This window comes from Macaca mulatta, chromosome X (assembly GCF_049350105.2).
Source record: "Macaca mulatta isolate MMU2019108-1 chromosome X, T2T-MMU8v2.0, whole genome shotgun sequence".
Classification (NCBI taxonomy): Eukaryota; Metazoa; Chordata; class Mammalia; order Primates; family Cercopithecidae; genus Macaca; species Macaca mulatta.
In genome coordinates this window covers 107,759,615-107,779,077 of record NC_133426.1, presented here as the reverse complement: position 1 = coordinate 107,779,077, position 19,463 = coordinate 107,759,615, and the positions used below count along the sequence as shown (strand labels likewise).

The window sequence follows — 19,463 nt, the reverse complement described above, 5'->3', positions numbered from 1 at the left end:
GCACAGGAGGTTGAGACTGCAGTGAGCTGAGATTGTGCCTCCCAAAGTGCTGGGATAACAAGCATGAGCCACTGCACCCGGCCAACTCTTTCAGTTTTGTTTTTCTTTTCCAAGATTATTTTGGCTATTTGGGGTCTTTTGCAGTTCCATTTAAAATTTACAATCATGTTTTCCATTTCTGCAAAAATGATGGCTGAGATTTTGATAGGGATTGCACTGAATCTATAGATCACTTTGAGTAGTATTGTCATCTTAATATTAAATCTTCCAATTCATAAACATGGGATATTTTTCAATTTATTTAGGTCTTCTTTAATTTCTTTCAACAACATTTTATAATTTTCATTGTACAAGTCTTGCCCTTCCTTGGTTTAATTTATTCCTAGGTATTTATTATTTTTCATGCTATTGGAAATGAAATTGTTTCCTTAATTTCACTTTTACATTGCTTCTAGTTCACAGAAACACAACTGAATTTTTGTGCTGATCTTACACAGCACAACAGGTTACAACTTGTAACTTTGTTTGTTTATTAGTTCGAATTGTTTGTGGATTCTTTAGAAGTTTCCTTATATAAGATCAAGTCATCTGTGAATAATTTTACTTCTTCCTTTTCAGTTTGGATAGGCTTTCTAAATTTCTCTCTCTCTTTTTTGAGACAGGGTCCCACTCTGTCACCCAGGCTAGAGTGCAGTGGCACCATTTCGGCTCACTGTATCCTCTGCCTTTCAGGCTCCAGTGATCCTCCCGCCTCAGCCTCTCAAGAGGCTGGGATTACAGGCACGTGCCACAACACCCAGCTAGCTTTTGTATTTTTAGTAGAGATGGAGTTTCACCATGTTGGCCAGGCTGGTCTGGAACTCCTGACCTCAAGCGATCTGCCTGCCTTGGCCTCCCAAAGTGCTGGGATTACAGGTATGAGCCACCACACCCAGCCTGTTCTTAGTATTCTCTTAAGACAGTTTATTTAAAATCTTTCGCTAGTAATTCCACTACCTGGGCTTCCTCAGGAGCAGTTTCATTCATTTCTTTATTCTTGTGTATGTATGGGCCATGCTTTCTTGTTTCTTTGCATGTTTCATAATTTTTTCATAATTTTCTTGTAGAAAGCTGGATATTTTGAGTATTAAAAGTTGGAACTCTGGAACTCGGATTCTTCTCTATTGCAGGACTTTTGTTTCTGCTTGTGGATTGTTGTTTGTTTAGTGACTTTTCTAAACTACTTGTTAAAGTCTGATTTCTTTGCTACGTGTGGCCATGAAGTCTGTGTTCCATTAGCTTAGTGGTCAGCAAGCGTTTTGATGAAGTTTTCTTCTTAATGCCAGGAGTCAAAAAAAAAAAAAAAAAAAAAAGAAAAAAGAAAAAAGAAAGAAAGAAAAGAGAAAAAGAAACTAATGCTCTTCCAAGCCTTGTAGATTGACTCTTTTTGGGGAGTAGTCCTTCAATGCTTAGCCAACGCATTTGCAACTGTGCCTCAGGCTTCATGTCCTGCTTGTGTGGAGTCCGATGATGGTCAGCCACCAGTGAAAGCTTAAGGTTCTCTCAAACCTTTACAGAGTATGTGTTCAACCCTGGGCATGTGCATGGCCTTCTCGTTTTTTGGTTTAGGTGGGAGCTTTTGAAATCCATTATTCCCCTAGTTATCTTCTTTCCCAGCCTCCTCCTTCCCATTCTTTTCAGTCTATTGCTTGTCCTAACTGCTATCTCTTGCCAAAGCTGCTGTGATCAATACCTTTGCCTTGAAATGCTTTTGGCAGATCTGCCCCAGACCTTGGAACATTTCAAGTCAGTTGAAAAAAAAAAGGCAAGCCCTCGCACCCTTCCTTCAGGGAGTCACCAGACAGGTCAAAATACACATCCACAATTCTTTGAGAACAGGTCTGTGTTGTTTCCTCTGGCGAAAGCAACTTGCACCAAGAATGTAGGCTGCTATTTTCATAGGTGCCACTGATCTGGTGAGTGAGGACAGCAGACAGGGAATTTTAAATGCCAAAGTCTTCAATTATTACAATGTAGCAGCTTCTTTCTTCATTAAGCTTTCCCTTGGTTGGTGGTAAAGTGTTAACTAGATTCCAGAGTATTGCTAAAGTTGCTTCTGACAGTTTGACAGCTTATTAGTTACCTGTATGGAGGACAGAACCCTGGAATTATCTACTCCACCATTTTTAGTGACCTCGACTTTTAATTTTTTGTAAGGACAGCAGTGTCACTCTTAACATGCCTAAGCCAAAAGCAGATGTCTCTTCATTATTTTTATGCACAAATTGTCTTATCATTGGCCAGTATCCCCTCCAAAGTGGTTCCTTGTTTTTTTGACAGAATCCCAGTAATCCTTGATAGCTTCCTTGCTTTCTGCTGCAAGATGTCCTGGGCTCATCTCATACATTTACTGACCCCGACCTGGATAGCAATTTCTCCAAAGGACTCTGACTCCTGACTCCTTTCAGTGGGAAATGGTATTGAAAGATCAAAGGCTGGGTGCTAAAGGTATTTTTTTGCTGTTGAGTTGTCATTGCTTCTAGGCTTTTCAGTGGAAAGAACTAGGAAAAACATATATATATGTTCCATATATATATGTGTGTGTTCCATATATATGTTCCATATATATATATATTTGTGGGATTTTTTTTTTTTTTTTTAAGACGGAGTCTTGCTCTGTCGCTGTCGCCCAGGCGGGAATGCAGTAGTGTGATTTCAGGTCACTGCAACCTCCACCTCCCCGGTTCAAGCGATTCTTTTGCCTCAGCCTCCCGAGTAGCCAGGACTACAGGCACGTGCCACTACACCCGGCTAATTTTTGTATTTTTTGGTAGAGACAGGTTTCACCATGTTGGCCAGGCTAGTCTCGAACTCCTGACCTCACGTGGTCCACCTGCCTCCGCCTCCCAAAGTGCTGGGATTACAGGTGTGAGCCACCGCATTTGGCCGAAAAAGATATTTTTAAACGTGAAAAATATAATGAGTTTATTAAGCTATTTCCAATTCAAATGTAATGGTACAGGGTTTTGCCCAATATCTTTATCTTGTACTTGTGTATTTTTTTTTTTTTTTTTTTTTTTTTTTTTTTGAGACAGAGTCTCATTCTGTCGCCCAGGCAGATCGCAGTGGCACGATCTCAGCTCACTGCAACCTCCGCCTCCTGGGTTCACATGATTCTCCTGCCTCAGCCTCCTGAGTAGCAGGGATTACAGGCGCACACCACCATGCCCAGCTAATTTTTTGTGTATTTTTAGTAGAGACAGGATTTCACTATGTTGGCCAGACTGGTCTCGAACTCCTGACCTCGTGACCCACCCGCCTCGGCCTCCCAAAGTGCTGGGATTACAGGCGTGAGCCACCGCGCCCAGCGTACTTGTGTCTTTTTTCTCTTACCATGACAATCTTTGTTTCTAAGTATATTAACCTCATACTTATTTGCTTAATTCTAAACAAACCAATAATAATTTAAAAATAACAATACCAATATTACTATTAACATTAAGACTATGGAAATCAGTTTAAGATTTCTTTGTGGTTCATTTTGTCCTTAGATCATATATCATTAGGGATGTATGTTCAAAATATTGTTTTAAAGTAATTTGAAGGTATTCTATTTGTATGATTATGCCACCTACTTGATATATAGTGAGGTTCATTTGTTTCAGTTTGTTTTCAGTTTTTAGGGATTGATTCTTATTTTCCTTTTGAGTTAATATTATTAAAAATTTTTTTAGTAATTTTTTTTACATAGGGTGTCACTCTGTCTCCCAGGCTGGAGTACAGTGGCACAATCATGGCTCGCTGCAGCCTCAAACTCCTGGGCTCAAGCAGTCCTCCTGCTGCAGCCTCCTAAAATGCTGGTATTACAGGCATGAGCCACTGTGCCTGGTCACTTCATTTTATATTTAATTATGCTTCCAAAGATGAAACTAGCTAACAAGATACATCCAGAGAAATTTAGCTTCTGTTCCTATTACTTCATCCTGTTCCCTCCTTCCCCCAGTTTTGTAAGATTGTGGTTCACACTTTTAATGTTTCTTATTTAAAAATATAAGCAAATATATAGAGAGCCATACATGTATGTGTCTATTTCCCTTCTTGTACACAAAAGATGATACATGATAAAAACTGTTCTTTACCTTGACTGTTTTCACTTCATAAATCCAGAGATCATTCCATGTGAATATATGAGGATTATTTTCAGTCCTCTTTACAACTGTGTATTACTCCATTATGTGGTTGTATTGAGTTTTTTAGTCTTTTAGCATTGTAAATAATGCCAATAAATAGCACTGGGCATATGTCATTCTGCATTTTTTCCAGTATGTCTTTGGACTAGATTCCAAGAAGTGAGATTGCTCTATGTATTGACAAGTTCCCCTCCAAATGGGCTATACCATTTTGCATTCCCAGCAGCAATGTGTGAGAGAATCCAGGCCTTCTGACATCTTTCCACAGAGCTAGTGTGGACCAAATTGGTAACTCTGGGTTTTACGGCCTGGGAGAGACCTCACCTCCCTCAGTACTCACCCCACAGAGATATACCACAGCTCACATCCTATTATTTTCCCTATTACATACCCTGTGCTTAAAACAAATGGGTTGCCTAGCAGGAATGAGCAACCCTTCGTGGCAAGCCTTGTCTTGTTATGAGCCACTTCTCAAGTTTGCCTGGCTGCCTGTGGCTGAGGAAGGTTCTGAAACACGTTAAACAGCCCTGACAGCCTGATTGCTAATGAGTCTACATTGTCAGCTGCCTACACTAACCAAGTGATCTTGCCCATGAACCTGCGTCTGGAGGGTATAACCCAGTATACACAAGGCAGAATGGAACATCAAATGTTCATCTTTCTGCTTCTCTGAAGTACTTGCTTTCTGTTCATTATTACCAACATTGAAATAGACCCAGTGGAGGTCCCACAAGACAGACCCATCACTGTTTTCGTTGTTGATCTTTCACCTGTGGTGCTGGCCTTCCCTTCCATTCGCTGCCTCTCCTTGTGACTCCTTGGAGCTCTCGCCATCTTGTGGCAGGTCAGCAGGCTTCAGAACGGAAATGTCGACTTTTCCTAAGTGTGAAGAAAATCAAATCCAAACTCCTTACCATGCTATACTGTATGTGTGCAATGTATACTGTTTATAATTTGCTTCAAAATGCTTCAGTATCAGCTGTGTGATATACCTTATTTCATCTATTCTAAAATGCGTATCTTTTTCACTTTTAATCACCTCTGAAATTAGGATGAATTTTACCATTAATAACATGTCATAATTTAATTGACAGCAAATTTTCTTTCTGGGTGCAGAAAAGAATGATGAGTCTTACAACCTATGACATTTTGGATTCATGAATTAATTATTTAATGAAATATTGTGTCTGTCTACAAAATGATCTTTTGAAATACCAGCCTAGGCTGGGGACAGTGGAGGTAGGAAGAAGGGGTGGATTTAGTATATACTTTGAAGTGGAGGAGAAACTGGTAATGTTTATTCATACTGATCAACAGGTTTTACAATTCATTGTTAATTAGTTTTAATCCACACTCTGGGGGTGGTTAGTTAACATTCAAATTATCCTAATCAGGAATACATACTCAGGAGTGATTAGTTAGCATTTGAAAGATCCTACTCAGGTGTTTACATCCCAAAGGTAATTATACTCTAGGATGTTCACTTTTTCCTATCTGAACCTGCGCTAAGTCAGAAATTCTTATACTTTATTTTTGCCATGGTCCCCTTTGGCCAACTGGTGAACCCATTTCAGAGTCATGCTTTTAATACCCCCCCAAAAAAATACATAGGATTACAATCAAAACCAATTGCATAAGCCTGTAATTACAGCACTTTGGGAGGCTGAGGTGGCAGGTTTGCTTGAGGCTAGGAGTTTGAGACCAGCATGAGGAACACCGGAAGACCACCCCACCATCCCATCCCACTCCTCCCCACTGCCTCTACAAAACATTTAAAAATTAGCTGGTTGTGGCCGGGCGCAGTGGCTCAAGTCTGTAATCCCAGCACTTTGGGAGGCCGAGACGGGCGGATCACGAGGTCAGGAGATCGAGACCATCCCAACATGGGCTAACATGGTGAAACCCCGTCTCCACTAAAAAATACAAAAAACTAGTCAGGCGAGGTGGCAGGCGCCCGTAGTCTCAGCTACTTGGGAGGCTGAGGCAGGAGAATGGCATAAACCCGTGAGGCGGAGCTTGCAGTGAGCTGAGATCCGGCCACTGCACTCCAGCCTGGGCGACAGAGCGAGACTCCGTCTCAAAAAAAAAAAAAAAAAAAAAAATTAGCTGGTTGTGTTGCTGTGCACCTGTGGTCCCATCTACTTGGGAAGCTGAGTACTCCCCTGCCATCGCTTGAACCCCGGGGGTGGAGGCTGCAATGAGCTATGGTTACACCACAGGCTGAAAAAAACATAAATACATTCAAATGCACTCATCAAAATATTAAAGATACAATTTATGACATTAACATGTGCTTCTTCGCCCTCAGCTTTGTTAAGGTATGATTGACAAAGTTGTATATATTTATGGTGTACAGCATGATGTTTTGATATCTGTATGTATTGTGAAATGACTAAGTCAAGCTAATTTACATATAATTATCTCATATACTTATTATTATTTTGAGACAGAGTCTTGCTCTGACGTCCAGGCTGGAGTGCAGTGCCACGATCTTGGCTCACTGCAACCTCCCCCTGCTGGGTTCAAGCAATTCTCCTGCCACAGCCTCCTGAGTAGCTGGGATTGCAGGCATGCACTACCATGCCCGGCTAATTTTTGTATTTTTAATAGAGACGGGGTTTCACCATGTTGATCAAGTTGGTCTCGAACTCCTGACCTCGTGATCCGCCTGCCTTGGCCTCCCAAAGTGCTGGGATTACAGGTATGAGCCACTGCACCTGGCCTATTTTTTTGAAAAATTTTATTTTAGATTCAAGTACATGTGTATGTTTGTTACATGGGAATTAAATGTGTAATGGTGAGAACTGGGCTTCTAGTGTACATATCACCCAAATATTGAACATTGTACCCAGTAGGTAATTTTTCACCCCTTCCTCCTCTCCCACTCTCCCTCCTTTGGAGTCCCCGGAGTCTATTTTCCCCATCTTTATGTCCATGTGTGCCATTTGTTTAGTTTCCACTTGTAAGTGAGAATATGCACTATTTGATATTCCGCTTCTGTGTTGGTTCACTTAGGATAATGGCCTTCAGCTGCATCCATGTTGCTGCAAATGACATTATTTTGTTCTTTATTGTGACTGTGTAGTATTCCATGGTGTATCTCCACCATATTTTCTTTATCCAATCAACTGTTGGTGGACACTTAGGTTGGTTCCATGTCTTTGCTATTGTAAATAATGCTGTGACAAACATATGAGTGCAGGTGTCTTTTTTATACAATAATTTCTTTTCCTCTGGATAGATATACAGTAGTGGGATAGCTAGACTGAATGGTAGTTCCCTTCTTAGTTCTTGGAGATATCTCCATACTGTTTTTTTGGTAGAAGTTGTACTAATTTACATCCCCACCAACAGTGACATACTTATCATTTTTGTGTGGTGAAAACATTTAAGATCTACTCTCATAGCAATTTTCAAATATATAATACATTATTATTTACTATAGTCACCATGCTGTACAATAGATCTCCAGAAATGATTCATCCTCACTGAAACTTTGTACACGTTGACCAACATCTTTCCATTTCTCCCACCCCAATCCCTAGTAGTCACTATTCTCTGCTTCTACTAGTTCAAACTTTTAAGATTCCACACATAAGTGAGATTATGCAGTATTTATCTTTCTGTGCCTGGCTTATTTCACTTAGTGTAATATCCTCTAGGTTTGTCCATATTGTCACAAATGAAAGGATTTCTTTCTTCTTTTAAAGCTGAATAGTATTCTGTTGTGCATACATACCACATTTTCTTTATCCATTCATCCATTGGTGGACAGTTGATTCCATATCTTGGTTAATGTGAAGAATGCTGCAATTAATGTGAGAGTGAAGGTATGCCTTCAACGTATTGATTTCAATTCCTTTGGATATATGCCTGGAATTGGGATTGCTAGATCATATGGTAATTCTGTTTTTAATTTTTTGAGGAACCACTTACTGTTTTTCATAATGGCCGTACTAATTTACATTCCCACTAACAGTATGCAAGGGTTCCCTTTTCTGTGTACCCTCGCCAACAGTTGTTATCTTTCCTGTTTTTGAAAATAGCCATTCTAACAAGTACGAGGTGATATCTCATTGTGGTTTTGATTTGCCTTTCCATGATGATTAGCGATGTTGGACATTATATTTTTTATATCCCTGTTGGCCACTTGTTTGTTATCCTTTGAAAATGTTTATTCAGATCCTTTGCTCATTTTTAATTTTTTTTTACATTTATTTTAATTTTTTTTAGTTTTAACTTTCGTGGGTACATAGTAGGTATACATATTTATGGGGCACATGAGATGTTTGGATATAGGCATGCAATGTGTAATAATCACATCATGGAGAATGGGATATCCATCCCCTCAAGCCTTAAACTTTTGTGTTACAAATATTCCCATTATACTCTTTTAGTTATTTCTACATATACAATTAAATTATTATTGACTATAGTCAGCCTGTTTTGCTATCAAATACTAGGTCTTATTCATTCATTCAAACTATTTTAATTGAGTTATTTGTTTTCTTTCTAGTGAGTTGTTTGAGTTCCTTACGTATTGTGGATATTAACCCCTTATCAGATATACTGTTTGCAAATATTTTCTCCCATTCTGTAGATTGTCTCTCTTTGTTGATTATTTCTTTGGCTGTGCAGAAGCTTTTTAGTTTAGTGCAATTCTATTTGTCTATTTTTGCTTATGCTTTTGGGGTCATATCCAAAAATTTATTTTCTAGACCAGTGTCAAGAAGCATTTACATTGTTTTTTTCTAGTAGTTTTGCAGTTTCAGGCTTTATGTTTAAGTCTTTAATCCATTTTGAGGTTTGTTTTTTTTTTTAACATAGTATAAGACAAGGGTCCAATTTCATTCTTCTGCATGTGAATATCCAGTTTTCCCAACATCATTAATTTTTTTAAATTTCCTTCCTTCCTTCCTTCCTTCCTTCCTTCCTTCCTTCCTTCCTTCCTTCCTTCCTTCTTTCCTTCCTTCCTTCCTTTCTTTCTTCTCTTTTTTATAAATAGAGACAGGGCCTCACTATATTGCCAAGGCTGGTCTCAAACTCCTGGCCTCAAGTAATCCACCTGCCTTGGCCTCCCAAAGTGCTGGGATTATAGGCATGAGCACCATGCCTGGCCCCCAAAATCATTTATTGAAGAGACTACCGTTTCCCCATTGGTACCTTTGTTAAAGATCAATTGACCATAAATGTGTAGATTTATATCTGGGCTCTTATTCTGTTCCCTTAGTCTATATGTCTGTTTTTATACCATTACCATGCTGTTTTGGTTACTATCTCTCCGCAGTATAATTTGAAGTTGGGTAGCATAATTCCTCAGTTTTGTTCTTTTTGTTCAGGATGGTTTTGGCTATTATGTGCCTTTTGTGGTTCCATGTGTATGTTAGTATTTTTTATTATTATTTCTGTGAAAAATATCCTTGGAATTTTGATAGGGATTGTATTGGCTCTGTAGATCACTTTGGGTAGCATGGACATTTTAACAATATTGTGTGTTCTTTTTTTATTAACCTAGCAAATAACACAACTAGAGCAGGTCTATAATCATCACAATTTTTAAATAGTGATGAGCATAACTGATCTTATGAGATATTTGCAACAGCTATAACGTGATATGAAAATATCTTTGATATATGTTGGTGAGAAAGTTGCAGACACTGATGATAAGACCGTGATTTGTTGACTACATTCAATTAGAAATGAATAAAAATAAAGGTGTAATTTTTCCCATCAAAGTCCAAAGAACCCCCCTAAATTCTATTCACAGAACCTCAGGGAAGGAAACCTTGTACCAGAGAGTCCATTAAGTAGTATAAAGGATGTAAGAAATAATATTTCATTGATGAATTGAATTCTGTTAAAAATATGTGCAATGGCTAGAAATTTTGTCCATGTACCTCAATGCTTGCATGAATAAAAGATAAAAATCTGGCATGCCAGCCCAACAGTTCAGCATGTTCTGGAATGGCATCTAGGCCTCAGACTCTGTGTGATCCTTTATAGAGCCAGTTTGCCAGATGTCCCTAGTGATAATAAATGTTGTTTTTAGCCACTACATGTTGGGGGTAATTTGTAACACAGCAATAAATAAATAAAATAAATAGTATTTCTTAATAGAAGATTTTCCTGTTCCAACCAGAAGATAGGTTGATCCTGTTACCATAATATTAGGCCAAGTATTTCATGTAGCTTTTTATGCAAAGAGCTTGCTGGAGTTCCTAAAGATCAGAGAGCATGTATCAGGTTGGTGCAAAAGTAATTGTGGTTTTCATCATTGCTTTTAATGGCAAAACCCGCAATTACTTTTGCACCAACCTGTACTTGACCGACTTTGCAAGGAGAGACTGTATGACTGTTTTGATCCCTGATTGCTAATAGCTGTATGTGTCATAGAATTCAGTCTGACAATTACCTTCATTATAATATTCTACCTAGTAAGGAGGTAGGAGAGGTGACTTATGGTCCTCACCTACCTCTAATTTTCAGAAGCTTCCTAAATCTACCAAAAACAATGAGTTTAAGTCCATTTGCAAAGCCCTAGGTAATCTGACTTTTGTCTACCTCTCTGAACTCACCTCTCCCCACCTACCCTCACTTCTGTCCAGCAACTCTGGTTGTATTCATTCGCTGGGATGCCATAGCAAAGTATCACAAATTGAGTGGTTTAAATACCAGAATGTGTTGCCTCATACTTCTTGAGGCAGGATTTGTTCCTTATCAGGGTCTCAGTCTGTCACCCAGGCTGGAGTGCAGTGGCACAATCATGGCTCACTGCAGTCTCAACCTCCTGGGGTCAGGTGATCCTCCCACCTCAGCCTCCCAGGTGGCTGGGACCACAGGCATGCCCGGCTAATTTTTGTATTTTTTTGTAGAGATGGAGTTTCACCATGTTGCCCAGGGTGGTCCCAAACTCCTGGGCTCAAGTTATCCACTCACGTCAACCTCTCACACTGCTGGGATTATAGGTGTGAGCCACCACATCTGCCTGGGTTTGTTCCTTTTGGGGGCTGTGAGGAAGAATCTGTTCCATGCCTGTGTCCTATCTTCTGGTGATTTGCTGGCTATCTTTGGCATTCCTTGGCTTATAGAAGCATCACCCTGATCTCTGCCTTCATCGTTATATGGTGTTCTCCCCTGCGCATGTTTGCATTCAGACATTCCCCGTTTTTAGCCAGGCACAGTGCCTCACACCTGTAATCATGGCTACTCGCGAGGCTGACACAGGAAGATTGCTTGAGGCTAGGAGTTCGAGACCAGTCTGGATGATCTAGGAAGACCCTGTCTCTAAAAAAATATTAAAAAAAAAAAAAGTAAAAAACCTGCCCCCTTTTCATAAGGACACAGTCATATTGCATTAGGAGCCACCCTACTCCAGTATGACCTCATCTTAACTAATTACATCTATAAGGTACCTACTTTCTTTTTTTCTTTTTTCTTTTTCTTTTCTTTTCTTTCTTTCTTTTTTTTTTTTGAGATAGAGTCTTGCACTGTCACCCAGGCTGGAGTGCAGTGGTGCAATCTCAGCTCACTACACCCTCCACCTCCCAGGTTCAAGCAATTCTTGTGTCTCAGTCTCCTGAGTAGCTGGGACTACAGGCACACACTACCATGCCCAGCTAATTTTTCTATTTTTAGTAGAGATGGGGTTTCACCATGTTGGCCATGACTGGTCTCGAACTCCTGACCTCACTTGATCAGCCCACCTCAGCCTCCCATAGTGCTAGGATTACAGGCATGAGCCACCGCACCCAGCCAGTTCCCCATTTTCAAATAAGGTTATATTCTAGGGCACTAGAGGTTATGTCTTCAACATATGATTTTTTGGGGAGACACAATTCAACACATAACTCTTGCCTTCTTGCTATTCCTCTAGCACACTAAACTGATTTTCATTTCAGGTCCTTTGTACATGGCAAGTCTTTCTGTCTAGAACCCTAAAGAAGGCTGGCTGTTCCCTTCTCAGCATACACATATTATCTCATATGCCACCTTCTCAAAAAGGCCTTCCCTGATCACTCTATTTAAAATAGCCTCTCCAGATACGTTTGTCAGCTTGCTCCTTTCTGCCTGTGGACACCACCCAAGAAGCATCACTAAAGTCTCTCTTCTCCCTTCCGTCATGTCTAAGTCAGAGTCTCCTAAAGAGCCCAAACAGCTGAGGAAGCTCTTCATTAGAGGTTTGAGCTTTGAAACAACTGTTGAGAGCCTGAGGAGCCATTTTGAGCGATGGGGAACGCTCGCAGACTGTGTGGTAATGAAAGATCCAAACACCAAGCGCTCCAGGGGCTTTGGGTTTGTTACATACGCCACTGTGGAGGAGGTGGATGCAGCCACGAATGCAAGGCCACACAAAGTGGATGGAAAAGTTGTAGAACCAAAGAGAGCTGTCTCAAGAGAAGATTGTCAAAGACCAGGTGCCCACTTAACTGTGAAAAAGATAACTTGTTGGTGGCATTGAAGAAGACACTGAAGAACATCACCTAAGAGATTATTTTGAACAGCATGGAAAAATTGAAGTGATTGAAATAATGACTGACTGAGGCAGTGGCAAGAAAAGGGGCTTTGCCTTTGTAACCTTTGACGACCATGAATCCGTGAATAAGATTGTCATTCCAAAATACCGTACTGTGAATGGCCACAACTGTGAAGTTAGGAAAGCCCCGTCAAAGCGAGAGATGGCTAGTGCTTCTTCCAGTCAAAGAGGTCAAAGTGGTTCTGGAAACTTTGGTGGTGGTTGTGGAGGTAGTTTCGGTGGGAATGACAACTTTGGTCATGGAGGAAATGTCAGTGGTCGTGGTGGCTTTGGTGGCAGCCGTGGTGGTGGTGGATATGGTGGCAGTGGGGATGGCTATAATGGATTTGGTAATGATTGAAGCAATTTTGGAGGTGGTGGAAGCTACAATGATTTTGGCAATTACAACAATCAGTCTTCAAATTTTGGACCCATGAAGGGAGGAAACTTTGGGGCAGAAGCTCTGGCCCCTATGGTGGTGGAGGCCAATACTTTACCGAACCACAGTGTCTATGGCAGTTCCAGTAGCAGCAGTAGCTATGGCAGTGGCAGAAGATTTTAATTAGGAAACAAAGCTTAGCAGGAGTGGAGAGCCAGAGAAGTGACAGGGAAGCTACAGGTTACAACAGATTTGTGAACTCAGCCAAGCACAGTGGTGGCAGGGCCTAGCTGCTACAAAGAAGACATATTTTAGACAAATATTCATGTGTATGGGCAAAAAACTCAAGGATTGTATTTGTGACTAATTGTATAACAGGTTGTTTTATTTTCTGTTCTGTGGAAAGTGTAAAGCATTCCAACAAAGGGTTTTAATGTAGTTTTATTTTGTTGCTCCCATGTTGTTGATTGCTAAATGTAACAGTCTGATCGTGACACTGAATAAATGTCTTTTTTTAAAATGTGCTGTGTAAAGTTAGTCTACTCTGAAGCCATCTTGGTAAATTTCCCCAACAGTTTGAAGTTAGAATTCCTTCAGGGTGATGCCGGGTTCTATTTGGAATCTATATACAACCTGCTTGGGTGGAGAAGCCATTGTCTTCAGAAACCTTGGTGTAGTTGAACTGACAGTTACTGTTGTGACCTGAAGTTCACCATTAAAAGGGACTACCCAAGCAAAATCATGGAATTATTGGTTATAAAAATGATTGCTGGCACATCCTATGCAATATATCTAAGTTGAATAATGGTACCAGATAAAATTATAGATGGGAATGAAGCTTGTGTAGCATCCATTATCATATGTAATCAATAAACGATTTAATTCTCTTAAATGAAATGACAACTCTATGGATTTGGGACTGGCAGAGATTTGGACTTTCCCTACCCACTACCCCTGATAATGTTGAATGCTTCTATCACAATTCAAGTTCAAAACTCTGCTAGGAATAGAAACTAGCTGCTGGCTAATGCTCCTCCATAAACCCACAGATTTGAAGTGTTTGAGCAGCCTTTTAAAAATGACCAATTTCAGAAAGCATTTTAATGAACATAAAGAGGCTTACATTAAAGGAAAAAATAAATAAATAGCCTCTCTACCACACACACATCATTCCCTTCTCCCTTTCCTGTTTCAGTTTTCTTCATAGCACTCATTACTACCTGAAATACTTTTATTTTTAGTTGTTTTTATCTGTCCCTCCCACCAGAATGTAAGTTCCTTGAGGACAAGAAACTTGTTCATCTTCTGTATCATTAGCTCCTAACATAATGCCCGTTCAAAATTAAATATTTAATAAATGTTGAATTAACATTGAATGAATGAACACTCACTTTATTCTCTGATTGAGTCTCTAAACACTCCAATAGAATCAAGTTTCCACTGAGAAAATAGAGCTTATTTCAAACTCCTAAAGACATTCATTTTCCCCCTTTGAAATAAACTACACCTGTCTAAGAGACCAAGTATAAAACAATAAAATACTCCTCTCTCCCACAGTTGGCTTTTCTCTCTCTTCTTGTACTACCAGGGAACTACTCAATGGTAGCAAAAATCAGAGTGAAGAGAGGTTAGTTCCAAGACAGAAACACATTGTCAATCTTTACTCAAAGATTGTCTATCACCTGCTCTCTCTCCAGCCTGGCTAGCTCTTTTCAGGCCCGATAGGCACATATTCATGGGCCTGGCTGGACCACCTATGAGAGAGAAAAGGGTGATCCCTTCCATTAGATTAACAGGCTTAGAAAAGGCTAGGGAGCTAAGCTGACTTCTTTTTTTTTTTTTTTTTTTTTTTTTTTTTTTTTGAGATGGAGTCTGGCTCTGTCACCCAAGCTGGAGTACAGTGGTGCGATCTCAGCTCACTACAACCTCCACCTCCCAGGTTCAAGCAATTCTTGAGCCTCAGCCTCCCGAGTAGCTGGGACTACAGGGATTACAGGTATTAACCACGTCCAGCTAATTTTTGTACTTTTAGTAGAGATAGGGTTTCACCATGTTAGCCAGGCTGGTCATGAACTCCTGACCTCAGGTGATCCACCCGCCTCAGCCTTCCCAAAGTGCTGGAATCATAGGCGTGAGCCACTGCATGGCCTAAGCTGACTTCTTCTTCTTCTTCTTCTTCTTCTTCTTCTTCTTCTTCTTCTTCTTCTTCTTCTTCTTCTTCTTCTTCTTCTTCTTCTTCTTCTTCTTCTTCTTCCTCTTCTTCCTCTTCTTCCTCTTCTTCCTCTTCTTCCTCTTCTTCCTCTTCCTCTTCCTCTTCCTCCTCCTCTTCCTCCTCTTCCTCCTCTTCCTCCTCTTCCTCCTCTTCCTCCTCCTCCTCCTCCTCCTCCTCCTCCTCCTCCTCCTCCTCCTCTTCTTCTTCCTCTTCTTCCTCTTCTTCTTCTTTTTGAGACAGAGTCTTGCTCTGTCGTGCAGGCTGGAGTACAGTGGCATGATCTCGGCTCACTGCAACCTCTGCCTCCTGGGTGGCATGATCTCGGCTCACTGCAACCTCTGCCTCCTGGGTTCAAGCGATTCTTCTGCCTCAGCATCCTGAGTAGCTGGGATTACAGGCATGCCACCACCATGCCCAGCTAGTTTTTGTGTTTTTAGTAGAGGCAGGGTTTCACCATGTTGGCCAGGCAGGTCTCAAACTCCTGACCTCGTGATCCGCCCACCTCGGCCTCCCAAAGTACTGGGATTACAGGCATGAGTCACCGTGCCTGGCCCTAAGCTGACTTCTAACTGAGATTTCTGAGTGTAAGAGCTTTAAGTCAGAGCAATGGCCATGTTTTGTTCCTCAGAGTTTTTTAAAAGATAATTGTCCACTTCGAGTTCTGACCTGCCTGAAAATTGAGTGGTGAACCTAATGACCTCCTGCCTGCTGTCTCCCAGGTCTTTTATGACTTATGACAATTACTAAGACAAATTGATATCTTAAACAAAGGTCTCTTGGGGATTTTTTGTTATTGTTTGCTTTTGTATTTTCTTAATGATCAAAAGAGGACTCTAACAGGAACCTTTGATGTTTATCCAAGTAAATTCAGGCTTTTCCTGCAATAACGAAAGTAAGCTTATTTGTGGTTTGTGAAGATTTAAGCAAAGGAGGAAAGAAAAGTTGATTTTTAAAAACTGTTTCTTAAAAGACAAATCTTTAAATGAACAGAGGAAAGAATTTAATTTAACAGTTTTCTGAGATCAGGTTCCAACTTTTTTCTATTTAATCTTTTTCCAAACCTGCTTAAGTCAGTAGTTTTTAAGCCCTTGTGGGTTGCAGACACCTTAGGGCAATGCATCTCAAATTTAGTATGGGTATGAACCACCTGGTGGTCCTGCTAAAATGAAAATTCTGATTCAGTAGGTCAGGGGAGGGCACTGTTGGATGGATCGAATGGATTGTCAAGCTTCCCCACTTGGGCACCCACTTTGGCTTCAGCCCACCTCCAAATGCCCAATGCACTCCTATTTTTCAAAGTCCACTGCTGCAGTATCCTGTTCTAACTATTAGTTCTTGTCAGATGCTCCTGTTACAAATCTTTCTGTTTTTACTTCACCTTCAAGTTTACCTCTCTTAGGTCCGTTTCTCTCTGGACCCTACTCTTGGTGAAAATATAATGAGCAACAGGTGATCGTGGGTTGATGGGTTATTTCTCTTTCTCCCTTGGACAGAAGACCAAGCCCACTTATCCCTCCACCACCACAAGGTAACAATGGAATTTAACTATAGCTTTCAGGAACAAAGCTTTTCTCAAAGGAAAAATTCCAAATGGTAAAATTTTTCTGCCTTATAACACACTAATGAAAAGGCTATTTTTTAGGGGCTTGGAGAGGAGGAATAGAATTTCTAATTTCTCAGAAAAAAAAAAATCCGTACAACCTACCTAGGTAACTGCCAATCTGACCTGCTTACACTCTGCTCTGCCTCTCATCTGCTGTGGTCTCATTGAAAGCAACATTGTCTGATTTTAGAAATGGAACCATGAAACTGTTAAATGACCAGTTATTTCATGGTTATGTCCAAAGGGGTTGAAATTCCAAAGCAAGGGGAGCAACCAATTTATTTTTCTTTTCTTTTTTTTTGTTACTGAGAGACCTTGATGACCCATGGTGAAGAGCTTCAAAGCAGAGTCCAAAGTCTTAACCATGAAAATCTTTTTCTTAACTGCAAAGAGGGCTCAGTCTTCAAAATTCAGATGGTCTCATCTTGTACTCTCCAGAAGGGAGGGCAAATATTTGCATTCTGTTCTAGGAGAGGTCCCATGTGTTAAGTGCTCCTAATACAACAAAGGAAAAGGATTTTTTTTTTAAAGCAGTTGCATTTCCTATTTAAAAGGCCAATCGTTTACATATTGCTTTACTTGCAACCAAAATAGTTCTAATGCATTTATCCACAGCACGTTGTGTTGATGGTAGGGACTATACATTGTCAGCCTTTAGCTCTGAAATCTTGTGGCTTTATCTTCTTTTTTTTTTTTTTTTTTCTTGAGATGGAGTCTCGCTTTGTCACCTAGGCTGGAGTGCAGTGGCGTGATCTCAGCTCAGTGCAACCTCCGCCTCCAGGGCTCAAGTAATTCTCCTGCCTCAGCCTCCCAGGTAGCTGGGATTACAGGTGCCCACCACCATGACAGGTTAATTTTTTGTGTTTTTAGTAGAGATGGAGTTTCACCATGTTGGCCAGGCTGGTCTCGAACTCCTGAACTCAAGTGACCCGCCTACCTCAGCCTCCCGAAATGCTGGGATTGCAGGTATGAGCCACTGCACCCGGCCTATCTTCTTTCCCGGGCTACGGGTAGTCAGTTCAGAGCCAGTAAATATGGTTGCAGGAAAGTCTTTTCTTTACCATCTGTATTACTTCCCTATTGCTGCTGTAACAAATTACTATAAACTTTGTGACTTAAAGCAACACACACTTATCATTATCTTATGGTTCTGGATGTCATAATTCTGCATTGGCTCTCACTGGGTTAAAATCAAGGTGCTGACAGGGCTGCATTACTTTCTGGAGGCTCTATGGCAGAAGTTCCAGCCCACATTCCTTGGCTCCTGGCTTCCTTTCTCTGTCTTCAAAGTCAGTAATAGTAGGTCATGTTCTTCTCACATCTCATCAGTCTGACTTCTGTGTCCCTCTTCCATTTCTAAGGATCCTTATGATTACATTAGGACACCCATATAATCCACAATAATCTCCCTACTTTGGGGTCAACTGATTAGCAATCTTAATTCCACCTTCATTCCCCTTTGCCATGCAAGGTAACGTATTCAAAGGCTTAGGATGTGGACATCTTTAGGGGTCTATTATTCTGCCTACCACACCACCACATGACAAATGCTTATTGAACATCTACTGTTCATGGAAAGCTTTGTGCTCTGCCTTAAGGGAAAATCTGGATAAGACAGGACTTGTTCAGAAAAGGGTAAATAACAATGGGAGGTTTCACAGGCTATGAGAGAGGTAAGAACATGAGGAACTCATGCTATGTCATGCTACAAAAATTAGAAGACAGTGTGGTATGATGACTGAGGTGGTCAGAGAAGACTTCCTGGAAGAGGCAGAGCTTAATCGGTCTTAAAGAAAAGGCAAGACTTGAACATTGTTTCTGAGCTGAATAAGTCTTACATATACACTTTTGAGGGCAGATTTCCAAAGTAGCAGATGTAACATGAAAGTACTTACTGCTATTCTAGTGATGTCTCCATGACACTTATTGGCCTAAAAATCACTGTTATACATACCAGCTCATTCGATGCTCACCACAGCCCTGTGAGGGGAGTAAGGAGAACAGGGAACTACATAAACCTTTCCATCATTGAGTCCCTGGGCCCCTTTCCAGGCTTAGGGCCACCCCCAGTGTTCTTTCTTCCTTGTGGCCATAGGGATACCACCTGTTTTCTCCTTTGGTAATTATCTCCCCAAGCCTAGCTGCAGAATGAGACACAAACTCTGCACCTTCCCAGTTTCTTGCTACTATTGAAGCCAAGCACACAGGCTCATTTAAAATTTACTAAACTCTGGAGAAAACAGGGTAAAACCGACAGACACAAGGGAGTGACAAAAGTTTCATAATCTTACAAAGTTTGTATAATAATGGTCTCTGATCTATAGTTTCTGCTCCCCTTTTCAATGGCAAAAGAAAGTAGTATTGAGTTTAGGTCCTCTGCTTATATTTTCTTAGGGCTCATCGTCATCATCATCATTGTAGCAAGCAACTATGGAGTGCTTTTTATATGTCAGGCAGTGTTCTCATTGATTTCCATACTTTAACTCATTTAATTCTTACAACAACCCATTTTATGGATAATGAGGCAGACTTCAAACCTAAGTAGACTGGCTCTGGAATCTGTTTCTAACCACTACACCATACTGCTC

The 19,463-nt window shown here is 40.6% G+C and overlaps 1 protein-coding gene and 1 pseudogene across 2 annotated transcripts in view; both read left to right on the top strand.

Annotated features, from left to right (window-relative positions):
• Positions 1-13,580, top strand: part of XKRX (XK related X-linked) — a 44,270-nt gene extending 30,690 nt beyond the window's left edge. Inside the window, exon 5 of one of the 2 annotated variants that reach the window (XR_013412999.1) lies at positions 916-1,402. Coding sequence is in view for 1 of the 2 variants with exons in the window: in XM_077989182.1 (XP_077845308.1) it covers positions 12,068-12,107 (40 nt within the window). In the remaining variant the exon portion in view is untranslated. Of the gene's footprint in view, positions 1-915; positions 1,403-12,067 lie in introns of those variants that run through there. The other variant, XM_077989182.1, reaches the window with a different exon arrangement.
• Positions 12,289-13,243, top strand: LOC701495 (heterogeneous nuclear ribonucleoprotein A1-like; annotated as a pseudogene).
• Positions 13,581-19,463: the final 5,883 nt, after the last annotated feature.